General features: G+C 43.1%; 1 protein-coding gene across 3 annotated transcripts in view; it reads right to left on the bottom strand.

Moving 5' to 3' along the window:
- RBM33 (RNA binding motif protein 33) overlaps positions 1-26409 on the bottom strand; it is a 127124-nt gene extending 100715 nt beyond the window's left edge. For 2 of the 3 annotated variants that reach the window (XM_035029865.1, XM_035029866.1), the window contains exons 1-2: positions 26005-26409; positions 6157-6235 (exon numbers count right to left, since the gene is read on the bottom strand). In XM_035029865.1, the coding sequence (XP_034885756.1) occupies positions 6157-6235; positions 26005-26047 (122 nt within the window). In that variant the 5' untranslated portion in view covers positions 26048-26409. The remainder of the gene's footprint in view (positions 1-6156; positions 6236-26004) is intronic. The other variant, XM_035029867.1, reaches the window with a different exon arrangement.
- Between the last annotated feature and the right edge of the window lie 1204 nt (positions 26410-27613).

Raw genomic sequence — 27613 nt, 5'->3', positions numbered from 1 at the left:
GTGTGTGTGTATATATATATATATATATATATATATATATATATTTTTTTTTTTTTTTTTTTTTTTTTGGTTGATGAAGATGGCTACCACTGAATTATATTCTTAGCTCTGGGGAACCCAATGTCTTAAGAACAAATGTCTTTTAAGGACAACATCTAGAAGGAGAAAATAATCAGATTGTGCTTCCAGGTGCAAATGCACCAATATTCTTATTAGGGCTGTTACTCTATTTATAAGCACTCTGGTTACAAACTTCTGTAGGTTTTAGGCACAACTTTATCCAAAAACCATGTTTACTTGTAGTGTGCTACTTTGCAGAATACCAGTATATACAGGAATGCCTACTGGAGTTATAAAAGAAATGACTGTTTCTATACACCACCTTTTAGAACTAGAAATCATTCAACAAATCTTTTCATTCATGCACTGAACACCTTTTTGTTATCTTCTTACCCTATATAAATTCTATACCCTCATTTTATAGATAAAGAAAACAAGGATAAGAGATTAAATAATTGGCCCAAAGTCACACAGCATGGACAGACCCAGGACAAGAGGTTACCCATGGGGTAAATCTTTCACAGACTTGTATGAGTAAGACAGCTAGCTATCAGAGAATAACATGTAACTTCTTCCAACATTTCCACAAATCACCTAATCAGCTGTCAAGATACAATGTCTGCATCTTCCGTGTTAAAATCATCCTCTATGGGTGAGGAAAAAAGGATCTAGTCATCATACTGACAGGAACTCCATTTGAGAATTGATTCTAGATGACCAAAACAGACACTCGCCCCTTTGAAGACAAGCACCCACGCTAGGCCATCATCACTCTAACTGAAAATGAAAGATAACACCACCTGCTCAGGGGATACTGAGAACTCTTAAAACCAGAATACAGAAAGGCGTTGGTAAATATACAAGCAAAAATCTAGAAACTATCTGTACTATTTGCTAACAAAGGATGTATACAAAAGAAATCAGTCTTTGAGGACTACCTATTTTTCCTAAACAAAAGCATTTTTTAAAAGAAGATAAGGAAAGCTAACAGTTATAAATGAGTGGAGTGTACCGAGATGGAGAATAGTTGCTTCCATGACTAACAAAGACAACAGCATGAAATAAGCAAGCAGGATGGGGAGACAGAGGGATTAGGTCCATACAATCACAACAGACATAAATTATAGCTCAAGAAATCGTGAGCATCCGTTCAGTGTATTATGTGCCAGGAACCATTCTAAGTGTTTCACACATATTAGCTTTTTTGTCGACATGACAACCCATTGTGTAGATATTTACATCATCCCCCTTTTTTTAAAACGTGAAAACCAAGACACGGAGATGTTAAATAATTGGCTCAAGGTCACCCAGCTAGGAAGTGGCAAAGTCAACAGGCGAACCCCAAGATGCTCTAGCTCCGGGGTCCAAACCCTAACTACTACGCACAAACCCCACACAGAAAGTAAATGTACTTCCCTACTGTCATCACCAAGCTGGATCCTTACAAAAGGTGTACACAGAAGGGAAGAAATTTATGAAATGTAAAACACACCAAGTGCCACTGAAAACAAGACGACAATGAGCTCCTGGGAGTGACCAGCCCAATCAGGTCCTCTCAAAGAGCTGAGGCACAGCACCCCCGCCCGTAAAGGCAGCTGGGCCCGTGGGCCCGGAAAGGAGAGCGGCACAGGGCGACTGAGGCGCTTCCTGGGTGCAAATGCACGGCTCCCTCAGGCTCTCACCGTCACCACCACTACAAAGTGGCAAGAACCACCTCTCCGGCCGTGGTTCTCATCCAAGACGAGAGACAATCAGCTCTTTTAGAGCAAGTGTACTTTTACTAGTAAACAGGTGTACACTGCAAGACACTCCCAGGAAACAAGTATTCTGTAGTCAGCCACATGGCTGCAGCCTTTCAAAACCACAAGGGTAAGTGACAACACACCCTGCACTCAGTCCATTGCCTCGGTGTGCCTCCCCTCCCCTCTCCAGGACACCCTCCTCCGATCTCTGCCAACTCTGTTTCCGGGAAGCTTTCTCTGGGAAGACTCGCGCAGGCTCTCCTGGCCTTTGCTTCTGGAAGGCCTTGGCCCATGGGATGACCCAACGGGTCATTACAGAGCAGGAAGAGAGAGACTGCCCCTCCCTGCTACCTGCACAGCCCAGTCCCACCCACTGCTACCACGGCAACCCCCACTGGGCTCTAGGATGCACTTCTTCCCCTAGGGTCTGCCGCTATGCCCTGGACACCGCACCAACTCTTACTGCTTCTTTATTAACCCTCTCCTGTAAATAGCTCCATCATCCAATGACTTCCATTTAGAGCCGTGAGTATGCCGTCTTTCTCCTGCATGGATACAGATACAAGCACATCCTTCAGAAAAAAACACTCCAGGGGTTAGTTCAACAATGGCACCAGGTTCTTCCAAATGCAAGAGCTGGTCATAACAATTTCTGACTCCCTCTTCTCCTTAGCTTTCAAATTTCTCCATTATCCAGTACATGCAAGAGACTGTCTTATGCTTTTAAAATATCAAAGAAACACACATGATACAGAACCTCCATATGCAACATGCACTGAAGACGAATGAAGAAAGGAGGCGCTTGTTGGTAAATAATGCTGGGACAGCTGCCATTCACGCCGGAGAGACGAGAAAAACCGGAGCCCTGCCTCACATCATCACCAAACCCAATTTCCATGAGAGCAGAAAGCCAACTAACTTCTTGACAACTGAAAGTCCCACTGAAAGGATACTGGAATGGTTCAAATATTAATAAAAATAACAACTGCAATGAAAATACACATGCAGTATTTAAATCTATGAGTTGGAAAGGATTCAAAAACAAAACTCACCTTTGGAGGATGCTAAGGAACTGACCCATTATTTTGAAAACTGGTAAATAAAAGTAAAGAATCAAGCACTTATTTAGTACCTCAGAGGAGCCAAGCAGTTTGCAGAAGTTAACTTGGATCATCCATCCTCCTGCCCATTTTCAAACCTAAACCTAATCAACATCTAGACCTATTAATTTACAGAAAATGCAAGAGATGAAAGAGCATACTAACACTCCAGGGGTGACAATCAGCAAAAGAAGAAACTCCACAAGACAAACCACCTGTGTCTTCAAAAAGTTGCAGAGAACTTAAAAAAAAAAAAAAAAAAGATGCATGAAAACCTACAGATGAAACAACACTTGGGAAATCTACCTAACCTATCAGTTGCCATCTAGGGATCTAATGTGGACTCCACAAACTATAAAACAGCATACAAGACCCATATCCACACTGTGTCGTGTGTGTGATACACTGATATTTACATGAGACAATCAGTAATAAGACATTAACATCCAGGGAGTTTTTCAAAATATAACTCTATTGTGGTTGTCTTCGTAAATCCTTTACTTTTTAGAGAGATACAATCTGAAATATTTTCAGATGAACTTATGTATGTCTGTAATATGAGGAGGGTTGCAAATTACAGATAAAAACAAGACTGACTTTATACCAGTAACTGTTGAAGCTGATGGTACACTGGGTACACTGTACTATTCTATTTTCACATTTTCTTCAAATCCTCAGTAAGTTAAAAATCAATCAATTTAATCAATTTCAGGCAAATTATATATCTTAACTATAAAAAAAATAAATAAAAACACGCAAAACATACCAGAACACAAGGCAGGGAAGAATTTCCTAAGGACAAAAGTGGAAAGCACCTTGACCACACACCTCCGCAAGGGATGCCCTCGGGAAGGCCACAGCATTGCCAACGAGTATTCCTGACCAAAAACACAACCTAAATCTAGTTCTGAAGAGACACCTGCAAATCCATGCTAAGGGTGAGTCTACAAAATAAAGAGCCTGTCCTCTTCAAAACTGTCAAAGTCGTAAGAAACAAGGATACATAATTCTTCCAGATGAATATAAGGGGGGACAAAATGCACTGTATGATCCTAAACTGAAACTTGAACCAGAAAAAAAGAAACTCATTTTGGCTATAAAGCACACTCGGGAGAACTGTCAAAACTTGAATAACCGCTGTAGATTAAAAAACACAATTCTGTGTTAGTTAACTTCATGATTTTGAAATGATCCAGTGGCTATGTAAGTGAATGCCCCTGCCCTTGAGAAGCTCACCAGGAAAACTACATGCTGAGGCACATGGGAAGCACACAGCCTGGTGCCCTCAGACCACTGTGAAGAGGAGCGGGGGGAGGGGGTCTCGGTGAGCGGGTGTGCAGAGGGCACAGAGGACAATGGACATGGCAGGAAGCAACTGCGAGTCTGGGGGCCCAGGAGAGTGTCTGTGACACTCTTGCAACTTTCCTCCAAGCCTGAAAATGATTCCAAAGTACACTGTGTTCATATTTTAATAAAAAAGGAAACAAAAGCCATACAGGAAAAGATTATACATTTGATTACATTATTTATAAAAATCGACCTGAAGGCTGCTGTTTAAAGGAACGCATGTCACAGACTGGGAGGAGATATCTCCAAGCACAAAAAATAAATTGCAGAAAGTATAAAGAATCCCTAAAATCAATAAGGAAAAGACAAACAACCGTTAAGAAAAATACACAGAGATATGAACAGACAACTGACAGAAGAGAAAATCCATATGGTGAGTGAACTACTAAAATACACGTTTTTATTCCGCTCCCCATCATAATCTTTGAAACAGAACTACGTACCAATACCTCTGGGGAGGCCATTTCTCTTACAGGAGATTTTGTTGTAGGCTCTAAGCAATTTTTCACAGACTGCCTAAGAACTGCTAAAGAGTAATCATCTTTAGGTAGGCTCTTAAGTTTGTAATGTATATAGTTTTTAATGTAGATTATTCTGTAAAACTCCTGGGGCATCAGTTTTCAAATGGCAATCAGGTAATTCTTTTTACTGAAGATCACTGTTGTTCTTTATTCAGACCTATTTACCTTTATTATTAAATTTTCTGACTGCAACTACAAGGTAATTTTTTACCTTTTCAACACAGTATTTAAGATCTTTTTTTTTTTTTAAAGATTTATTTATTTATTTATTTGAGAGAGAATGAGAGAGCACATGAGAGGGGGGAGGGTCAGAGGGAGAAGCAGGCTCCCCGCCGAGCAGGGAGCCCAATGCGGGACTCCAGGATCATGACCTGAGCCGAAGGCAGTCGCTTAACCAACTGAGCCACCCAGGCGCCCAGTATTTAAGATCTTAAGAAATACGTAGAGGTGCCTGGGTGGCGCAGTCGGTTAAGCGTCCGACTCTTGGTTTCTATGCTAAGGTTGTGATCTCAGGGTTATGAGATTGAACCCTGTGTAGGGCCTGTGCTGAGCCTGGAGCCTGCTGAAGATTCTCTCTCTCCCTCTTCCTCTGCCCCTCCCCCAAGCTCTCTAAAATAAATAAATGTTAAAAAAAAATATATATATGTAAAGAAGAATCCTCATTTGAGAACCCCACCACCCAGACTATGCCCTCATGAACTTCTCCCAGTACACATCCCTCTAACTTCTACTAGAGCTGCTCACCAGAAGTAATCACTATACAGAACTGACATTTATCACTACTATGAACATTTTTAACACCTTTAGTGCATGTATGTGTATCCCTAAAGATATTTTCACCTTCACTAGTAATCAGAGAAATAAAAATTTAAATTACAGTGAGATACTATTACACACATATTAAATTGGCAAAAATTTTAAAGTCTAGCCAAATATTGGGTAGACTAAACAAAAGAACTCTGGCAATGACAGCTCTGGGGATCCACCATATCAATACCACCATTGTGAAAAACACAGACAGAACGGACAATCAGGGCCCTATAGACAATACAGGCCTGGAACTCCAGTTCCAGGAGCCCACCAGAAAGCCTTCTACCTAGAAGGCCTGCCCTTGCCCTCACTTCAGCCCAGCACGGACAGGCCCACTTGGGAAAGAGCATCAGGTAGCCAACATACTGCTCTCAGTAAAGATCTCTGCAGAGCCGGGATGCCTTGCTGGCTCAGTCAGTAGAGCATGCAACACTTGATCCTGCGGTTTTGAGTCTGAGCCCCACACTGGGTGTGGAGATTACTTAAAAATAAAATCTTAAAAAAAAAATCTCTGCAGAGCCAAGTGGCAGAATCAGAGAAATCAGCACAGACTACAAGTAACCAGGTGTTCTATACCTGTCCCAGTCCTCGTCTGCAGCTCTTCTTCTCCAAGATCGCTCTGCACCAGGCTTATCAAACTGGTCAAAGTCATCATCTGTGAAGGAGAGGCCATGAAAGTCAGTCTTACTAAATTAAAACAGACACAGATATTCAAATACTGACGGCCCCTGACTTACAATGGTTTAACCTATGATTTTCAACTTTACAATGCTGCAAAAGCAGCATGCATTCAGTAAAAACCATACTTCATATTTGAATGTGGGTCTTTTCCCAAGCTAGCGACATGCGATACGATTCTTTCTCGTGATGCCAGGCAATGAGCAACAGCCACAGCTCCCTGTAGCCACGGGATCATGAGGGTAAACAACCAATACACTGACAACCATCTGTACCCACACAACCATTGTTTGTCACTTTCAGTACAGTATTCAATATGTTACATAACATAGTCAACACTTCATCATAAAATAGGCTTTGTGTTACAGGATTCTGCCTTAAAGTAGGCCAGGCTAAGCTATAATATAATGTTCCGCAGGTTAGGTCTATGCATTTTCAGTTACAGTATTTTCTTCAATTTACAGCAGGCTTATCAGGACATAACCCCGTAAGCTAAGGAAGAGCTGTACTGAAACAACCTGTTTCTTCTGTGGATTCCTGACGTCACATTTTAAAACGTAAAGGTTCTGGCTCTCTGCTCCTCCCCTCTTCTTGCGCAGTACCAGCTTCACCCGAGACACAGTGCTGAAGGTCTACGTGTTCCAGTATGATCCCACCAGGGCAAATTCAATGGCCCTATCAAGGCTGAGAACAGGAAACTTATCAATGGAAAGCCCATCTCCACCTTCCAGGAGCGAGATCCCACCACCAAATGGGGTGATGCTGGTGCTGAGCAGGTTGTGAAGTCCCCTGGGGACATGGAGAAGGCTGGTGCTCACCTGAAGGGTGGAGCCGAGAGGGTCATCATCTCTACCGCTTTTGCTGAAGCCCCCATGTTTGTGATGGGTGGGCATGAATCATGAGAAGTTATGACAACTCCCTCAAGATGGTCGGCAATGCCTCCTGCACCACCAACTGCTTGGCCACTCTGGCCAAGGTTATCCATGACCATGGATGGCCCCTCTGGGAACGTGTGGTCTTTTAAGTGTGGGAGGCTCTGCTAGAGGATTTTTACAGGATCCTGGAGGTCAGGCTAACGTCAAGCTAAGGCTGCCTTTTGCCTCTAGCAAAGTATTAATGCTGAGGCAGCCGAGCTCCTTGAAGAAGGTCACCCTGCCTGTCCCAAGAACTTGCCAATGTGCTGCAAAGGAGATTTAATTTTTTCTATATTTCTTTTGCCTTTGTTCTCACATCAAGAGATTATGTTCATGTGTCAAGACTCATTATTACTGAAATGTCAATCTCTCCCCAAACTGATCTATAGATTCAACATAATCCCAATCAAAATCCTAGCAACTTTTCTGTAGAAATTTAAAAAGTGATTCTAAAATTCATATTGAAATACAAAGGACCTAAAATAACCAAAACAATTCTGAAAAAAGAGCATGTTGGAAAACTAACATTGTCTGATTTTAAGAATTATTAGAAAGCTATAATAATGAAAACTGTGGTGTTGGTATAAAAATAGACAAATAGACCAATGGATCAGAACAGCCTATCGAGAACATACGTGGACAACTGATATTTTACAAAGACTCAAAGAAAAGTCTTTTCAAATGGTACTAGAAGAATTGGATCACCATATGGAAAAAAAAAGGGGGGGTGGGGTGGAGAAAGAGAGAAGGGAAAAAAGTGAACCTGGATCCATTCCTTATTAAAACACAGAAAAAACTCTTTGTGGTCCCTGGGTTAGGCAAGGACATACTGGTGACAGCAAAAGCCCAATCAATAAAAGAACAAAACGAGAATCTGGACTGCAACAAAATTTTAAAACTTCTATCCTCCAGAAGTCATCATTAAGAAAGTGAAGACAAGCCAAACTAATAGTAAGTCTGTGCAAAGTACATATCTATTAATAAAGGACCTGCATACAGAAAATATTAAAAACTCTCAAACTGAACAATAAAAACTCAACTTTTTCTAAAGAGAAAAAAAATTTTTTTTTTTAAGATTTTATTTATTTTAGAGAGAGAGAGAGAGCCGCAAGTAAGGGGAGGAGCAGAGGAGGAGGGAGAAAGAAGGGGAAAGAATCTTAAGCTGACTCTTGAGAGGAGCCTGGACACAGGGACCCATCAACCCTGAGATCATGACCTGAGCCGAAACCAAGATTCAGATGTGTAACTGAGTGAGCTGCCCAGGCGTCCTTAAGGGGAAAAATATTTAAATAGAGACTTCACCAAAAAAAATGTATGTATGACAAAGAGCATATGAAAAGATTCTCAACATTACACTGTCATTAGGAAAATGTAAATTAAAGCCACAACAATACAGCAGGACATATCTATGAGAATGAGTAAAATTCAAGACCTACTATACCAAGTGTTGTCAAGAATATGGAGCAACTGAACTCATATTCTGCTGACAGGAATGTGAAGTGATACAACCACTTAATAAAATAGTTTGGCAGTTTGTTTTTTTTTTAAAGATTTTATTTATTTGAGAGAGAGAGCACAAACAGGGGCGAGTGGAAGAGGGAGACACAGGCTCTCCGCTAAGCAGGGAGCCCGATGCAGGACTCAATCCCAGGACCCTGGGATCATGACCCGAGCCGAAGGCAGACACTTAACCGACTGAGCCACCCAGGTGCCCCAGTCTGGCAGTTTCTTAAGTTAAATATACCCCTACCACATGATCCAGCCATTCCACTCCTTTGTAACTACCCAAGAGAAAAAAAATATAAAAATCCATGCAAAGGCTTGTACACAAATGTTCATAGGCACAATATTGGTAAAAGTCCAAAAGTGGAAACAACCCAAATGTCCATCAACAGGCAAACAGATCAACAAATTGTGGACTATCTGTAAGTACAAGTCTACTCAGCAATAAAGGAGAATTAAATACTGATACACTCGACAACATGGATGACCTTCAAAATAATTATGCTGAGAGAAGCCAGACAAAAAAAAGAACACATACTCTCAGATTCCTTTTTATAAAATGGTACTGTTACAACAGTAACAGAATCAGCATTTGCTCAGGGACAGCAGGGCAGGAAGCAGGAATCAAAAAGGACACGAAGACACTTCTGACGATGACACATTCATTACCCTGACTGTGGCTGTGGTTTCATGGATGTATACATATATCCACACTTATCAAATTGTATGTTTCAAAGATACGCAATCTCCTGTATGTCAATTACACTTCAATGGAATCAGTTTTTTTAAAAAGATAATTAAGAAACTCTGGTCAGGGATGAAAAACTCAAATGTCTACAGGAAGTACACAGGGGAATATAAATGAGCAAAGCAGACTAGGTGGGAATTACATCAAATTAGCAGGACTTTACCTTGTTTACAGACAGGAGCATTACCACCTATTACAGGGAACGCACACCCAGTGAAGGCAGATTCCAACTTTTCAAGAGAAGACAAATATATGGATTGTTCCTTAGTTTTTAAATGTAAGCAACTAATTCAGGTTTCTGGGGGCACCTGCGTGGCTCAGTGGGTTAACCATCTGCCTTCGGCTCAGGTCATGATCCCAGGGTCCTGAGATCAAGCCCCAAGTCGGGCTCCCTGCTCAGCAGAGAGCCCTGCTTCTCCCTCTCCCTCTACCCCTCCCCTCCACTTGTGCTCTCTCTTGCTCTCGCAATCTCTATCTCAAATAAATAAGTAAAAATCTTTAAAAATAAACAAACAAAACAATTCAAGTTTCTGTGTTAATTTTCCTTCCTCCCCCAGATTACATACTTCATGAAAACAGAGAGTATTCCCCAGCTATGACAACGTGAACAAAGTCCCAACATTTTATAAGCAAAAAGGTTTGTTCATGGCCTTTTTCACAGCAGTTCACAGTGAAGGTATTAATGGTCACAATCACCCCTGGCAGATAATGCTAATTACAACACCCAATTCTGCTGAGGACAGAAAACCTTTATGCCAAGGTAACAATCACCTAGAAACCTTAAAAATTATACAATCCCTGGCCCCACCCTGAATCTGATTCAGTGGGCTCTATTTTTTGTTTTTTAAAGCTTCTCAGTAATTGTAATGACAGCTAGAGCTGAGAATCCCTGCCCCCAGTCGACCACAATCCATCAGAGAAGATACTCCAGAAGAAAATTTAACTGTCATCTTGCTATATATATGTATATATGTATATGTGTATATATATATATACATACATATATACATATATATATATATATAAAACTGCTTCCTGCAGCTAAATCCACAAAAGTCAAAATTAGAAGCCTGGATTATGCAAAAATAGTTAAATAGATACTTCTCCAAAGGAGAGACCCCCATAAAACGTCCAAGAAAATTAAGGATTAGTTCAAGTTAAGCAGAAACTATGAACAGAACTAAGATCACGAAACCCGATTCCTTCAATAATTATTTGAGCACCTAATGTATGCCCGGCATTGTTCTAAACACCTGACATACAGGGGTGTACAGGATAAAAATTTCCACCATGTGCAGGTTACAGTCTAACAGGTACAGACAAACAAAATCCCACAAACAAATATATATGGAAAACAAGGAGGAGGGGAGTGGGAGGTGCTAACCAGGCTGATTACAATTTTAAAGAGAATGATCAGTGTAAAATGCATTTAAAATGGACATGGGAAGCACTGCCAATATAATTGATGATACAGTAACAGCACTGTATGGTGACAGATGGGAGCTAAACTTGTGAGCACAGCAAAAGGTACAGAGCTGTCAAATCACTATGTTGTAACCTTGAAACATGTAACATTTTATTGATTATACTAAAATTTTTTAAATTTAAAAACAAAATGTACATGGGTTGTATCTTTCAATATTTACTGTATTAAAAATTAAAACCAAGGCATTTTTAAAATATTTTATTCACAAATTGGTATAAAAGAAATAAACCCATTACACGTTAACGTAACATATTCTTAATGAAAACTGTATTTATTTATTTTAAATATTTTATTTATTTGACAGAGAGAGAGACAGCGAGAGAGGGAACACAAGCAGGGGGAGTGAGAGAGGGAGAAGCAGGCTTCCCGCAGAGCAGGGAGCCCGATGCAGGGCTCGATCCCAGGACCCTGGGATCATGACCTGAGCCGAAGGCAGACGCTTAACGACTGAGCCACCCAGGCGCCCCGTTAATGAAAACTGTATTTAAAAAAAGAAAGATTTTTGTTTTGCAAAACTCTTTAATGTCTCTCTGTAGAAGACAGCTTGATTTTTACATCCGCTTCTGCATTCGATCTCTTGCAATATACTGTTCTGACTGAAGTGCATGAAAGAAATCCAACTCCAAATGTATGTGAAGTTGTAAGAGGGCATTAAGTGTTTTCAGGTAATTTCAGATATTCTTGATACTATACCAATACTCGATAAGTGGCGGTTTCTCAAAGGCTATTTGCAATGAAGAATCTGAAGCCTTATCAATGAACATTTCATACTCTCACCTGTTAAAATGCAATGGTATGTCTTGCATTGTTAATACATCTTTTAACATGAGTGATTATGTAACATCTTGAAAATACACATTCACTGAGTTTTGCTGCTCTTTCAAGTGTGGACACCTTTCATTATTCAATATCAAAAATTACATTTGTTAATAGCACTACCAATCTCATCAGAAAAGTATTCAAATATTGGGACGTCTTCAAGTTCACCATAGCAAATACAACTTTTCCAAAATTCTAATTCTAATTTGGAAGCTTGGATTTTCTCATTGGCAATCAATACTGTCAGTTGATCCCTTGAACAGAGGCTCACCTCCTTTGCAAGAAAACATCTGCCAAATACTAAAGTCTGAATAATTCTAGTTTGGTCAGTTGTCTTTTCAAGTAAAACTGGTGTTCTATGAAAAAAACAAAACAACACACAGCAAATTCAGCTCTCCACTCAATCAGAAAAGTACTTTTCCTAGAGGCCACAGGTGGTAGTAACAAACACCTTATGCATACTTCCCATTTTGTCATAAACCTTTTCTTTTTTTTAAGAGGGAGGGAGATGGGGAGGGGCAGAGGAGAGAGAAAGAGAGAATCTTAAGCAGGTTCCACGCCCAGCACAGAGCCCAAGAAGCAGTGCTTAATCTCACAACCCTGAGATCATGACCTGAGCTGAAATCAAGAGTTGGACACTTAACCAAATGAGCCACCCAGGCCACCCAGGCCACCCAGGTGCCCCAACCTATATTATTTTTTTTTAATGTACTTCAGGGTCAAGATTTAATAAAATTAATAACTTTTACTGCTTCATCAAGGATCTTCCTAAAAAAACTGTTGTGTTTTTTTCTCTGCGTGGCCTGACTTCTAACAATTTATGGCCACTGCCTGGACTCATGCTAAGGCAACAAAATAACTCACCATTACTTTTGCAACAATGGTGCAAATGTAACCACAGTAAAAAAGACACATCAGGTCTTAGTACTCTTACGAAAATAGTCTTGGGGACTCTTTAAGACTTTGAAAGCCGTTGTCGTCCAATCAGTGAACACAGATATAGTATGGACAAGGATGCTTACCAGGAAATGTTTTATCAAGAGGGGAAAAGTGGAAATCAAGCAAATACCCAACAAAAGACGACAAGGCAGAGAGGTAAAATTAAAATACAGTCTTGCAATTATATACTAGGCAGCAGTAAGAACTATCAGTAGTATTGCTGTATTTCTGACACGGAAAAACGTACTCAATAATATATCATATCAATATATCATCATATATCATTTCCTATATCATAGGAAAACATCCCACAATATCATGCAGTATAATGGACCACTTTATATGTAAAATGTATACATGTATGTGTGTCTGGAAGCATGTAAGTAAAACCACTAATGGCAGTTATCTTTCTGTATGGAATTAATTACAGACTGTCTTCTGTTATTTGTCCTTACATTTTTTACAGAACCTATTTTCTTTCTTAGAATAACAACTGTCCTTACTAAGATAATATGCAACTATAAAAACTTCTTGCAATACCTAGAAGGTACAAAGATGGTATTGAAATCACCCCAAATTTCTCTGATCAGAAATAACAGGGCACCTGGGTGGGTCAGTTGGTTAAGCATCCGACTCCTAATTTCTGCTCAGGTCATGATCTCAGGGTTAGATCAAACCCCACATTGAGCTCTGCGGTGGGGCATGGAGACTACTTAAGAGTCTCTCTCTCTCTCCCTCTCCCCCATCCTCGGCTAGAGCCGGCTCTCAACAAAAAAAAGAAAAAGAGTAACAGTCATAACATCAAACAAACATCATTCTAAATGTTTATGCACACATTTGAACATATAATGTGCGAACTTCAAACAGGACGGCACAGTGTTCTTAATGAAGTATGAAATTTCATACCATTTAAATTTATCAGCATAAAAAGCCACTGAAAGAGTGCCTGGGTGGCTCAGTCAGTTAAGCATAGGACTTCTGATCTCAGCGCAGGCCTTGATCTCAGGGTCAGGAGTTCAAGCCCGGCACGGGGCTCCATGCTGGGCATGCAGCCTACTTAAATATACCAAAAAAAAAAAAAAAAAAAAAGCCACTGAAGTAAAATCAATGGAATGACTGAAATTCAAGTAAAACTTTATTCAACCCAAGAGGTATTTTGAGGTTAATTTCCAGGCCAAAAAAAAAACATACAGCATAATAGGGGCTGGGGAAAGTAAAGTTTGGTTTTACAGTAAGAGTTAGGAAGGCTGAGCGATGACTAGATTTTTGAAAAGCAGATGGGCATAGAGGGAAGACAGCAGAGAGGGTGACAAGGGCTGTATAAGCCCAGAAGACTGTGAATAGTTCGGTAGGTTTGAAACAGCCATTCACTGACAGAGGCAACAGGAAAAATAAATGCTGAAAAGGTAGATTTGGGACATTACTGAAGAATCAGTGTGAGAAATCTACACTTAATATGCAACATAACTGCAGTTTAGAAAAATTATCTAGCAGCAAAAAGCAGCAATAACTGAACTGATAACAGATAAAACAATGGTCTGAACAACAAAGAACTACAAACCAAGTAATAAGGAAAAAAAAAAAATCCTGGCTAGCATCACAGTAAATAGGTGGGAAAATAAGACAATGGATCAGAATCTATTTTTTTAAGATTTATTTATTTATTTATTTTAGAGAAGCAGAGAGAGAAGCATGAGCAGGGGGAGGGGCAGAGGGAGAGAGAGAAACTCCAGCGGACTCCCCACTGAGCACAGAACCCAACTCAGGGCTCATTCCCACAACCCTGAGACCATGACCTGAGCCGAAATCAAGTGCCCCATTAACTGTCCATTTAGAAACTCCAAGTCATGTCAACTAAATGACAAGGATGAAAGAGAAGTCAAAGAAAACATCAGTTATTTTGAATCTGGAATATTAACGGGATGTGAATTGATTGATACATGTGCTGGTTTATTTTGGGGTTGGGGATGGGTAGAAGGTAATGAGTTTGGTTTTTTAAAATGATGCATGGGTCTTATTACACACCAGTCATCTTTTGTTAATACTAAAAGCAAGTCTGACTTGCTGACTGTGCAGGACTGAATAGTCTCTGATTTTCAGACACTAGGCAGATGTTGAACAATTACATTCCATTCTGACCCTCATAATCCGGAGTTAGCAGAGAGGTTAAGGGCTCAGTCTCACGAGACTGCCCCACTTCAGATAGTCAGCTTAAAACTGGGTGCCCCGGCTACCCATACTTCTACTGGCCAACTACAAATTCAGGGGTTCCGTTCCCACAATCACCCTTCCCCCAGGTTAAGTAATTCAATTGAACAACTTACAGAACCCCTCACAGAACCCAGGAAAACATGATACTATGACAGTTTACTATAAAGGATAAAAATGAAGAGCCAGATATAAGTAGGACGAAGCTGGGAAGGGTCCAAGTGCAAAAGCCTCTGTCCCCATGGTAATGGTATGCCACCCTCCCAACACAGGGATGTGGGAAGCTATCCCAAATCCTTTCACTGGGGGATTTTTATGGAGGTCTCATTAGATAAGCATGACTGCTAAACCACCGACCAAAGATGACAGAACTCAATCTCCAGCCCATCGCCTACCTCCCAGGAAATAAGGTTGAGGCCGAAAATTCTAACCCTTTAAACATGTGGTTGGTTTTTCAGGCAACTGCTCCCCATCCTGAAGCTATCTAGGTTACCCCCCCAAACAGTGAGTCATTCATTAGCATACAAAAGACAATAAACTCAAAGGATTTTAGGAGCTCTGTGCCAGGAACCTGTTCACCAGAACCTCACAATGTGACCTTATTCAGAAATAGGATCATTACAGATGTAATTGTTAAGATGAGGTCATACTGGATTAGGATGGGCTCTAAATCCAATGACTGCTGTGGCAATTCCACTTCTGAGTATACTTACAAAAGAACTGAAAACACAGGTGTGAAAAGGTATTTATACACCCATCTTCATGGCAGCATTATTCACAATAACCAAAAGGTGGAAGCAACCCAAATGTCCACCAATGCACAAATGGATAAATAAAATGTGGTCTAGCCATACTACTGGATATTACTTAGCCTTGGAAATGGTGACATTTCCATGTCACCAATGGCTACAACATGCATGAACTTTGACAACATTATGTTACATGAAATAAGCCACTGACAAAAAGACAAATGTCGAATGACTGCTCTTACACAAGGTCCCAAGAGTAGTAGAAATCATAAAGACAGAAAGCAGACTGGTGGGTGCCAAGGGACGGGGGAAGGGGAATGGGAAGTTTTATGGGGACAGAAGGAGTAAGAAGGTGGAATACAGATGAAATACGACTGACCGTGATTTCATATTGCTATAACTAGATGATGGACATACGGAACTATGCAATTACTGTTAAGTTGAAATTTTTCCCACAATAGGTCTTTTTTTAAATAAGAGATATTTTAAAGTGAACTATGAATAATTTTCTACTTCTGACGAAGACTCAAAACATCTGACTGTATACTGTTGATGAGAGTGTGGGGACACAGGCATTCTTTGACTAGTGGTGGCCGTGCAAAATGGCACAAATCCTACACAGAACTGTGTCTGACAATATCTGGCAAAAATCTACATGCCTTTCTCTCTTTTTCCTCACTCTGACTAGTCTAAACCAAAGACACACTGGCAAAGATACACAGTGACCTACACACACAGACTAACCTTCATGGCATAAAATAAATATTATGTACCGGTTACGAATACACATACGTAGATGTATTTCTTAATTTAACATCTTGACAAATATACATTGGAAGTACACCAAATTCCTGATAGTGTGAGACTCCGGAGAAGAGGATCACGCAAAGCATAATGGGGACCTTATCTGTAATACTGTCCTTCACTTAAAAAACAAACCTGATGCAAATGTGACCAAAGGTTAAATGCTAATTCCAGCTGTGAGGTTAATAGGTTTGTCACGCTACTCTTTACAGTTTATTTTATTGAATGATTTCTCCCGCCACACAGGTCAACAGGAAGTGAGAGGGACCCAGACAAGTACTGCTTTATACAGGTTAGATATCCTCTCAAGCTCTGGCCACAAGGTACGAACATGGAACAGATGCTTGAAGGGAACCATTTATGATAGAGAAAAAGGGTTTTTTAGTTGTTGTTTTTTTTTAATGTAGGAACAAGCTCATCATGTGTAGGTGTCTGTATGGAAGGGAAAAGTGATCAAACATGAGGGTGAAGCAAAGGAGGGAAAATGACTCACAGTGAGGTCCCAAAGGGAAAACTGCTGGGAATCCCAGCGCAGGTGTAAATTCATGCAAGCTTGGGGGAAAAAGGTTTGGGCTGAAAAGGCTTTTTCTGAAGAAAGCAATCTCATCTACTGACACCAAAGAAATAAAAAAAATTTTTTTTAAGTAACGCAGTGATATACAGCTACAGCAACATGGGAGCAGAAGACAACTAGTAATTCCCAAAAGGAAGTAAGAATGACTCTCACCATGGGTGAACCTGTTTTTGGACAAAGACCACACCTAATGAGGCAGAAAGCAAGAGCATATTTTCTTCCTCCTGGAATATGGAATACAAAAATGGAGATGGAAAGAACCATGACTTGAAATTCTAGGAAACAGGGGCGCCTGGGTGGCTCAGTTGGTTAAGCGACTGCCTTCGGCTCAGGTCGTGATCCCAGGATCCTGGGATCGAGTCCCGCATCGGGCTCCCTGCTCAGCGGGGAGTCTGTTTCTCCCTCTGACACTCCCCGCTCTCGTGCTCTCTCTCTCATTCTCTCTCTCAAATAAATAAATAAAATCTTAAAAAAAAAAAAAAGAAAGAAAGAAAGAAATTCTAGGAAATAAACTAAGACAAGAACTCCTGGCCCATTTTTAGTATTCTTAAATTTCCTACAGTCATTTTCCTTCTGTTCACCTTTAGAATACGGACAAATCCTTTTTGTAAAGTTGCAGTTTGTATCTGTCACACTGAGCAGAACCAAGAGAACAAAAGGTGTCCACATAGTCCAGCTGAAGCAAGAACAATGCATCCCTGAAGTCCAAGGGGAAGATTAGCTTAGCAGGACAAGCGTGGTCGATGCCCCCACCCGTGGACTCTCCCTGGAAGGCCAAATGTGGTGCTAGACAGTCATTCTATTTCCATAAGGGAGCAGGTTTCCTTAGAGCAAGATTACAGGTATCTCCTGGAATTTTTACACCTTTCAGTTACACAGCAACCGATGTCTATAACTAACCCAACTCTCTTACTTAGCATTCTCACTATTTCTTCTTTTCCAGGAACCTGAAACTTGGATTAGAAACAATATAAAACATTAGCTTGAACAGGGTTCTAGTCAACTGCCTCGTCCAAGGGCCAGCAAATTACAGTCCACAGGCCAAGTAGGGTCTGCCACCCATTTCTGTCCAAATTTGGCTACTACCTGTTTATGTAAGTAAGCTTTTATTGGAACACTGTATGCCAATTCAATTACATATTGTTCATAGCTGCTTTCAACCTACAAGGGCAAAACAGTAATTGCAACAGAAACCATGTGATCTGCAAAGCCTAAAATATTTACTATTTGACCCTTTACACATAAAATTTGCCAATCTTTGCTGTAGTCTAAAGGTTCTCAACCTTCTTCTTTTTACCTCAACATCATTCTCATGTTGATACGCTCACATGCTGAATCACTAACAGTCAAATTTCCGTATTTTATAGGCGAGTAAATCTAGACCCTTTATTTAAACCGTAACTAGAAAAAACAATCAGGGTAATGTTCGAGACCTTTGAAAGTGAGCGTATTAGCCCTACAGAGTAAAACTACCAAACTGAGGAACCAAGCAAAATATTCAGAGAGAGGCCCTACGCCAGGTTGTCTGGAAAATAATTTGTAGTCATTGTTTTAACAATCTCTCACATGGTGTGCCTGGGTGGCTCAGTCTATTAAGCTTTGGACTCTTGATTTCAGCCATGGAGCCTGCTTGAGATCCTCCTACTCTCTCTCCCTTTCCCTCTGTCCCACCCCCAAAATAATAAATAATAAATAATCTCTCACGTATATGGGCCCCTGGACAGGTTCTCCCTAAAATGAACTCTGTATTTTGTTTAGGAAGTGCAGGGCACATTGACCATTTGCCCTATCTTACAACTGAATTTCTCCTTCCTGTCTTTGGATATCAATCATAGTATGAGTCCTAACAGAAGACAGGGCTCTGCCTCCCAATATGGAAACTATAAAAGGTAGATCCTTGATTCTCTATCATCCTGGGCAGCCTGGAAGAGGACAAGTGGTCTGAGCTCAGCCAACCGAATGTTCCCATCATGACTTAGAATCAGAGGAAATGATACCCCATTTCTTTCCCAAGAATCTCGACCCTCTTTTAAAAAAGTAAAACCTTCAAAAATAAAAATAAGTAAGTGAAACTTTCTAAGCTGGTGAAGATCAGTTGCTAAATAGGTGAAATTTAGGGGAAGAAACGTCAAAGAAAAGGAGAAAGTCCACTCACCAATCCCTCTTTTGCCTTCCACAGACATATGTAACAGTTGTGCTGACTGAGGTCACCATACTCACCGCAATGGTGCAGAGGAAATGCAGGAATAAGTTTCTTTGTGGGGCTCTGAGTTAGACTGCGTGAGGCAAGGCAAGACACTCGCAGAAGGTTTGAGTCCCAGTTATCATTACAGTTATTCTCAGGTGGCAAAGGCAGCACATACACACACAGGACAGGAGGAGGCCGTCTGGGAGGTGGGACGGAGCTCCAGAAAACCATGTTGCTGCACCTGGGTTTGCAGGAGCTATGAGAGTCAGTGGTGACTTCTTGAGAATTGATAGGGTCAAAAGTCAACACCTGGGGCGCCTGGGCGGCTCAGTTGGTTAAGCGACTGCCTTCGGCTCAGGTCATGATCCTGGAGTCCCGGGATCGAGTCCCGCATCGCGCTCACTGCTCAGCGGGGGGTCTGCTTCTCCCTCTGACCCTCCTCCCTCTCATGCTCTCTGTCTCTCATTCTGTCTGTCTCAAATAAATAAATAAAATCTTTAAAAAAAAAAAAAAAGTCAACACCTGCAGTGCCGCAGACCAAGAAGGCCGTGAGGTTCCCCAAGAGTCTTCAGGGTCACAGGACTTCCAGGCAAACTCCGAACAACCAGGCTGAGATTATCAGAGAAAGTTTTCCTGACCGTTGTACCTCCACCTTTCTAAGGATTATGTAAGCCTCTAATTCCTGTATTAAAATCGCTTCATACTTGAAATGCATAGCATGGCTTCTGTTCTGACTGAAACACAGACTGACTGATAAAACTCAAATAATCCGAGCACTACTGAAGATCTTAACAGAGACTTCATTTTACTTCAACAAGCTATCATTTTGACATTGGTTTTCTCCTTTAATCCAACTGCAAGTCTTTTTTCTTTTTTACAGATGTGAAAACCAAGACTAAAGAAATTTGTTTGTTTGTTTGTTTGTTTTAAAGATTTTATTTATTTTTTTGACAGAGAGAGACACAGTCAGAGAGGGAACACAAGCAGGGGGAGTGGGAGAGGGAGAAGCAGGCTTCCCGCGGAGCAAGGAGCCCGATGCGGGACTCGATCCCAGGACCCCGGGATCATGACCTGAGCCGAAGGCAGACGCTTAACCGACTGAGCCACTCAGGCGCCCCTAAAGAAAGTTTTTACTAACAAAACCAGATTTAAACTCAGGCCTACCAAACACCAAGTACAGCACTCTTACACTTATTTAGGAAGCAACTGTAGTAACATACCCTCTGATTTCCTATATAAAATATTAGAGGGCAACTATGACTTCGTTGATGATTAGGTAAGAAGATCACTTATTCATGGCACCTACTAAATCATGCAGGCAGAATCACTAAGTATAGGTTGCAATCTGGGGGTGTACAAGGCACATACTCTCACTGAATTACACTGTCTTAATTGACTTAGTTAACATTTTTAAAATGGTGTTATATATAAGTATTAGAGTTTCATGTTTCAAAAAAGAGGAGAAAATATCAAAAGATCAAGGATAGCGGACACATTTCGCCATAGCTAAAACAGCTAAAGATAAACAGCATTTGACCAGAGAGGAACAAAATCCCTCCTACTGAAGGAGTGGCAGCCTCAGAGCATCCCTGGAGCATAGCTCCACCAGCAGCTGGGGGCCTGCCCGAGGCCCCAGAGCAGCCCTGAGGGCTGCGCTTCTCCAGCCTTACTCAGTTACATAATCTCTTACTTCCCTCTATGAACTACCGCAGTGCCTATCTTCCCAAAAGCATCTTAACGAACTGTCTCTTTATTCTTATGAAGAATAACTGAAGCATCAGAAACCAATAATAAGAGTTTCAGAAGGCGTGAACAGAGGAAATGAAAGGGAGAAAAATACAAGAAAATCTCCCAGAACTGAAGATGCATATTTCCACACTGAAGTGTCCACCAAACGCAAAGCACAATAAAAAGACCTAGGCTAATGAAATTTTAGAACGCTGAGGAGGAATTGTTAAAATCCTCCAGGGAGCGGAAAAGGTCACATACAAAGGAATCAGAATGCCATCAGACTTTTCAACAGTAGAACTGGAAGCCAGAAAAACAACACAACACCACCACCAAAAATCTAAGGAAAATGAATTCAAGTCTAGAATTCTAGGCCCAACCAAATCATCAATCAAGTATAAGAATAAAGAATTTGTTCACACACACGAGCCTCAAAAAAATTTACCTTTAGCACACTAGAAATGGTAGTGTTGAACCGTACATTAATTCAAAAATATAAACATAACAAATTATTTTTCCAGGGGCGCCTGGGTGACTCAGTCGTTAGGCGTCTGCCTTCGGCTCAGGTCATGATCTCAGGGTCCTGGGATCGAGCCCCGCCATCAGGCTCCCTGCTCCACGGGAAGCCTGCTTCTCCCTCTCCCACTCCCCCTGCTTGTGTTCTTTCTCTCACTGTCTCTCTCTGTCAAATAAATAAAATCTTTAAAAAAAAAAATTACTTTTCCAGAAAAATTTATCAAAACTGACCCACAGAGGGGCGCCTGCCTGGCTCAGTCAGAAAAGCATGCAACTCTTGATCTCGGGGTCATGAGTTCAAGCCCCATTTTGGGTGTAGAGATTAAACAAACTTAAAAAAAAATTACCCAGAGATTTCTAAAAAGCTAAATAGACCAATAATGGTAGAAGAAACTGAAAAATAAAGAGCAACCAGACCCAATGGCTTTGCAGACAAAAGTTCTTCCAACTTAGATTTAATACAGAGATTTTTTACACTGTCCCAGAAAACTTCACAACTCATTCTAGGAAGCCAGCATTTCATTAAAAAAACAAAAAAAACAAAAAAAAAAAAACAGGATAGCACACATGCACACACAAGTACAAAGGGAAAAAACTATAATCTGATCTTTCTTAGGATCACAGATAAATCCTAAAATGAAATTCAATAATATATTAAAAAGAACAAAGCATGAAGAAGGTTTTGAGACCGAGAATGCAAGGTTGGTTCAGCACTAGAAATCTATCAATACAATACATTAAGAGATTAAAGAAGGGGTCTCATAGATCACCTCAACAGATGCAGAAAAAACCTTTGATAAAATAAAAAACCCAAATCAAAAAACAATTTTCCTTGCTAAAAAGCAATAACTATCAGAAACCTATAGCAAACACCGTATTTAATGGCAAAACATTAAAAGAACACTCGTTAAAACTCAGAACAAGATGAAAAGATACAGATGCCTTTTGCCACCCCTATTCTTCAACATCATACTGGAGGACTTGACAGTGAAAGCCTCCGAGACAAGTAGAAAAAAAAGAAATGGGAGCTATAAATACCAGAACAGAAGACTCTGCAGGTGTGACTAACCAGAAAATCTAAAGTACCAAACTATTAAAACAATGTTCAAAAAACCAGCTATATATAATTCAATTATATTTTTAAAAAGCTTTTCTATAATAGACCAATAACAAATGTGAGAATGTAGTAAGATAAAAAACTACGCCATCTACAGTGACAAATATAAAATATTTAAGAATAAAACAAAAAACTACATAAAGAAAATTTTACTGGGGCGCCTGGGTGGCTCAGTTGGTTAAGCGTCTGAGCTCTTGATTTCAGCTCAGGTCATGATCTCAGGGTCTGGAGATGGAGCCCTGCATGGAGTTACCCCTCCCAACCTCCCTGGGGCACAGGCTCTCTCTCTGAAATAAATAAATCCTTAAAAAAAAAAAAAAAAAAATTTACTTAATATAAGTTCCATAAGGGTACGGATCTCTAGTATATTCACTATGTACCCCAGCCTCTTAGATTAGTGCCCAGCACAGAACAGGTACTCAATGAACACTTGGTAGAGATGACTGACAAAAAAGAAAAGCCTGACAGGATTAACTCCTGTTAATATTGTAAAAATATCAAACACTCTCAAATTATGTAAATAAACTCAATGCAATCTCAATAAAATTCCAGTAGAATTCTTTATAGAACGTGACTGATGATTCTGAAGTACACTTTTTTAAACACATAGACTAATCAAGAAACTTCTGAAAAAGAACATGCCATCATATATACATAACATATACCCCTACATACCCGCATATATATGTACACACACTATGAAATAGTAATTCTAAAAAACTGTTAATGGGAACTTAATATATTACGAAGACGGAAAAGACGGGAGAATTCAATAAGTCGTATTAGAACTGTTATAGGTCCCAAAAGCACACAACACCCAAAACAAAACTCCATATGGAATTAAAGCTAGATATAAAAAAGCACAGAATCATAAAATGTTAAAAGCACAGAGGAACTCTTGACATAGAGACACCATTACAAAAAGGAAAAAAAAAAACTTACAAAAAGAAGTGACGTATTTCAGAGTAAAAATTTTAAACTTCCTTATAGTGAAAAGTTTAAAACAAAGTTATTTATAGGACAAGCACAATTTTTAAAAAGGGGGTTAATAATCCTGATAAAATATACAAAGAATGAAAAATATATAAATAATGACAAAGAGATCAACCACCCAATAAAAAAAAAGCCAAATGATATAAACATGCAATTCACAGACAATGTATGAAAAAATGCCTAATTTCTCTGTAGATCAGGAAAATATAGCAACAGTATGGCTATTCTGTGCCAAGATGAACAAAAGTTAAAAAGATTCTTAGAAAGGGCATGGGAAATGGGGTACTCCCACACACTACTGAGGGAGGATAAAGTGGTACCAACTCTTTTCTAAGGACAACTCTCAATAGCTGTCAAAATGTTACATATATGTAACTTGCAACACAGTATTTCCGCTCCTAGAGGTATGTATCCTCCAGGAAACTGCATAGGCACACTAACTTGTGTCTACAGCGGTTTAGCACAGTATTTTCCACAGTAGTTTAAAAGCAGAAATAACTGAAACGGCCATCAATAAAAAAATGATTAAATGCTCAACAGCAGAGCCATAAAACTCTCACCTATTGACATGGAAGATCCCCAGGACCTACTTTTTTTTAAGGTTTTATTTATTTATTTGAAAGAGAGAGAACGAGAGCACGCGCACAGGGGGCGGAGCAGAGGGAGAGGGAGCAGCAGACTCCCCGCTGAGCAGGGAGCCCCCTGCGGAGCTCGATCCCGGGGCCCTGAGATCACGACCTGGGCCGAAGTCAAATGCTTAACCGAATGAGCCACCCAGGTGCCCCCCCAACCCTCAGGACCTACTTTTAAGTGAACAAGGCCAACTGCAGAATACTGCATGATTCTGTTGGTACCGTAAAAGTCCACAAAGCTAAAAATGTTCAATTTACATGTGCACAGGGAAGGGTACAAAAGGATTCGTAGGAAAATATTTCATACTTTAACTCAGTCCTTTGTCAGACTACCTGTTGAACGTAGGCAATGTGCCAGGAACTTGGACTAAGTGGCAAGTAAAACGGGCAGCAATCCTGTCTTCATGGGGCTTACAGACTAGGGGGAAGATTTTTTTAAAAAAGCAGCAAATAACAAGATAAAATTACAAGCTGGGATCAGTGCTCTGAAGAAGACGAGGCAGAACAAAAGGGCGAACAACGGGGGGGACAAGCCCTAGACGCGAGGGGCGCCCCAGCAGGCCCGGCGGAGGGGCGGGAACAGGGCTCCTAGAGCCGAGCAGGGGGCCGTGGGTTCGCGGAGGCCCTGGGAGCCGCCGGCTCACGCCGAACGCGCAAACCTCGCCAGGGTTCTGGCTCGGGTCTCAGAGCCAGGGAAGCAGGCGCCTGCGAGGAACCGGCAGGGAAGCCTCCGAAACATCAAGGACAAAGCCGCCTAGTCCTCTGGAACAGCAGGTCTCGAACTTTCGGGACTCGAATCCCTCAGTGACACCGAAACGCCTTTCCTGGCGAGAACTGTGCTCGCGGACACTGACCAGCTTACAAAGGAGAAACCGGTCCCTTGGCAGGGCCCGCCAGCAGCCATCTCCGGGGAAGCGCCCGCGCACGCCGTGCCCGCCCTAACGAAGACCGCCCCGGGCCGGGAGTTCCCGCGCCGCCCGGCTCTGACCCCCAGGGAGCGCCGAGCAGGGGCGCCGCGCATCTCCAGCTTTCAACCGGACAGCCTGCCCTGGAGCAAGCGAAAAACCAGGCGGCAGAAAGGCGGCGGGGAGAACCGCACCGCCCCAAGCGGCGCGTCTGCGTTCCGTGTCCGCTTCGCCGCACACGCGCTCCAACCCCCAGGCCGCAGCGGCGAGCAGGGCGACCGCAGCGCACGCACAAGGGAGCGCGGCTCAACGAGACCCCGCGAGTGGACGCTGCGGGGAGGCTTCGCTAACGCTCCCCAAACGCGCCGGTCGACGCCGCTTCGCCCTTCCCAGCGCGGCCGCGCAACCCTCCAAGCCTCTGTCAAGCACTCCCCGCGTCGAAGGGGGAAACACAAAACCCGCCTCAGTCAACAAAACGGAATCTCGCCGGCGACTTTTCCCCGGAATTCGTCAGGCGCGGCACCCGAAGGAGCCACGCAAGGGAACGGACTCGGGACCTCAAGGCGCCCTGCCCGTTGCGTCCCCGCGAGCCGCTCAGGGCCACCAACGGCCGCCCCCGGCCCAGCGCGGGGCTCCCGCAGCGGCAGACCCGCGACCTGGGGCTCCGCCGCAGGGACGCCCACCTTCCGAAACGCCGCCCTGGCCCGCACGCCTGCCCGGGGGGCCCTCTCCCCCGGCCGGGAGCGCACCCGAGCGGCTCAGAGCCCCCCCACAACCCCGCTCGGCCGCACGGCCGGTCCAAGGCCGCGGCCTCGCCGCCCGGGGCCCCGTGCAGGCGCGCCCCGGCACGAGGCTCGCGGGAGGCAGGGCGACGCGAGCCGAGGGAGCCCCGGCCCGTCCCCCGCGCGGGGCGGCTCACGTACCTCCGGCGCCGGCTCCTCCGCCCGCTCCCAGGGCGGCCGCCATGGTGCTCGCGGGCCCGGCCTTCAGGGTCGGCCCGCCAAGCCGGCCGGTGGGCCGCCGGCCGGCCGGAGCCCGGGAACGCGCGCCGGAGGACGGGGGGCTGGGGGCCGGGGCCGGGAACAGGGGGAGGCGGCCGGCGGTCTCGGGCAGTCCGGCCCGGCTCCTCCGCAGGAAGAAAACAACAGACTATCGCAACATGGCCGCCGGCCCGCCCGCCGCCGCCGCCGCGGTGCACGCCGGGATGATGGCGACCGGCAGGGCGGGCGCGGACCGCCTCCGCGGCGCGGCGGCTCCGGCCGCCCCCGGGGACGCAGGGCGAGCGCGGAGGGGGGGCAGGCGCGCAGCCGCCGCGCTCGACTCCGGCAGCCGCAGGGGCCGCAGCGGCGTCGCGAGCGGCTGCCGGCCGTAGTCCGGTCCCGGGTTCTGTCGCACGGCGCTTTGCGGCAGTTGGCGCCGCGCTTTGCGGCCGGCGCCGCCGCCAGGCCCGGGGCGGGGCGGACTCCGAGAGGCGCGGCCCGCGTCGGAGACGGGCTGCAGGTGCCGCCCCGACGCGCTGAGCCGCGCAGCGCCGAAGTCGGTGGGCGTTTGCGCTTCCGAGCAGCGAGAAAGGCCCGTGGGTGACGTCGAGGGAAGGACACGGGGCTCGGGGAGCCCTGTGTGCTTGTTGGCGGTTGGGGTGTGGGGGCTGTGGATGCAGTGGGGTCGTCGAGTACACGCGGGCTGCCAGCCTGGGCTCAGTGACAGCGAAGGTGGGGCCTCCCGGGGGAAGGAAAGACGGGCCGTCGGGGCAGAAAGAGGAGGCTGAGCGGAGACTCAGAGACGTCGGAGGACTTCCTAGGGACCGAGAACTGCCAGCAGAGCGTCCTGGAGGAGGAAGGAGGAAGTAAGCCGTGAGCTGCAAAGCGGACGGGGCCAGATGCACCCAGGAATTGGGGGCATTTTCCTGAAGCTTTGGGCGTATGAGAAGGCTCTAACAGCAGAAGTTACATGATAAAATTTGTGTTTTAGGAAGACGGCTCCGACAGCAGGAGAGCCGATGGGCAGCGTGGAGAGGTAAGACACCCTTAGGAAACGGCCGCCGCAGTCCAGGCAGCAGGTGGCTTCCTGCATGGGAAGGTGGACGTGTCACAAAACCTTAGTGGGAGACTCCGTGAACTTTAAAATTCTTTGAACTTTTACATACGTTCCAAGTTTTTCATAATAAAATGTTTGAAAAAAATAAGCTTTCCTGGATTAATAACTAATGTAAGTGATTCTCATCTAAAAGATAAAAACCAAAGGACAATTTTAAAAGTTGTTTTGATTCGCCTGCATGTAATCACTGCAAAAAATAATAACGATAAGCTTGGCAAGCACCCGGCATAACTAAGTCTCCGTCAGAAAGCACATCAGCACATCCGGATTTCAAATGGCTTGAAGCTCTAATCACCTTGCATTACTTTTTGAACTGTGGAGGATGGAATTCCTAACTCAGAAAATGTTTTTCAGGTTGGTTTCACTGGTGATCTAATACTCCACACACACACATCCTGGTGATCTTGAGAAGGATGATTCAAAAAACCAAATACC

This window comes from Mirounga leonina, unplaced genomic scaffold (genome assembly GCF_011800145.1).
Source record: "Mirounga leonina isolate KUSES-001 unplaced genomic scaffold, KU_Mleo_1.0 Mir_321, whole genome shotgun sequence".
Taxonomy (NCBI): Eukaryota; Metazoa; Chordata; class Mammalia; order Carnivora; family Phocidae; genus Mirounga; species Mirounga leonina.
Note: the sequence above shows the minus strand (reverse complement) of the source record. Positions and strands in the feature narration are given on the sequence as shown.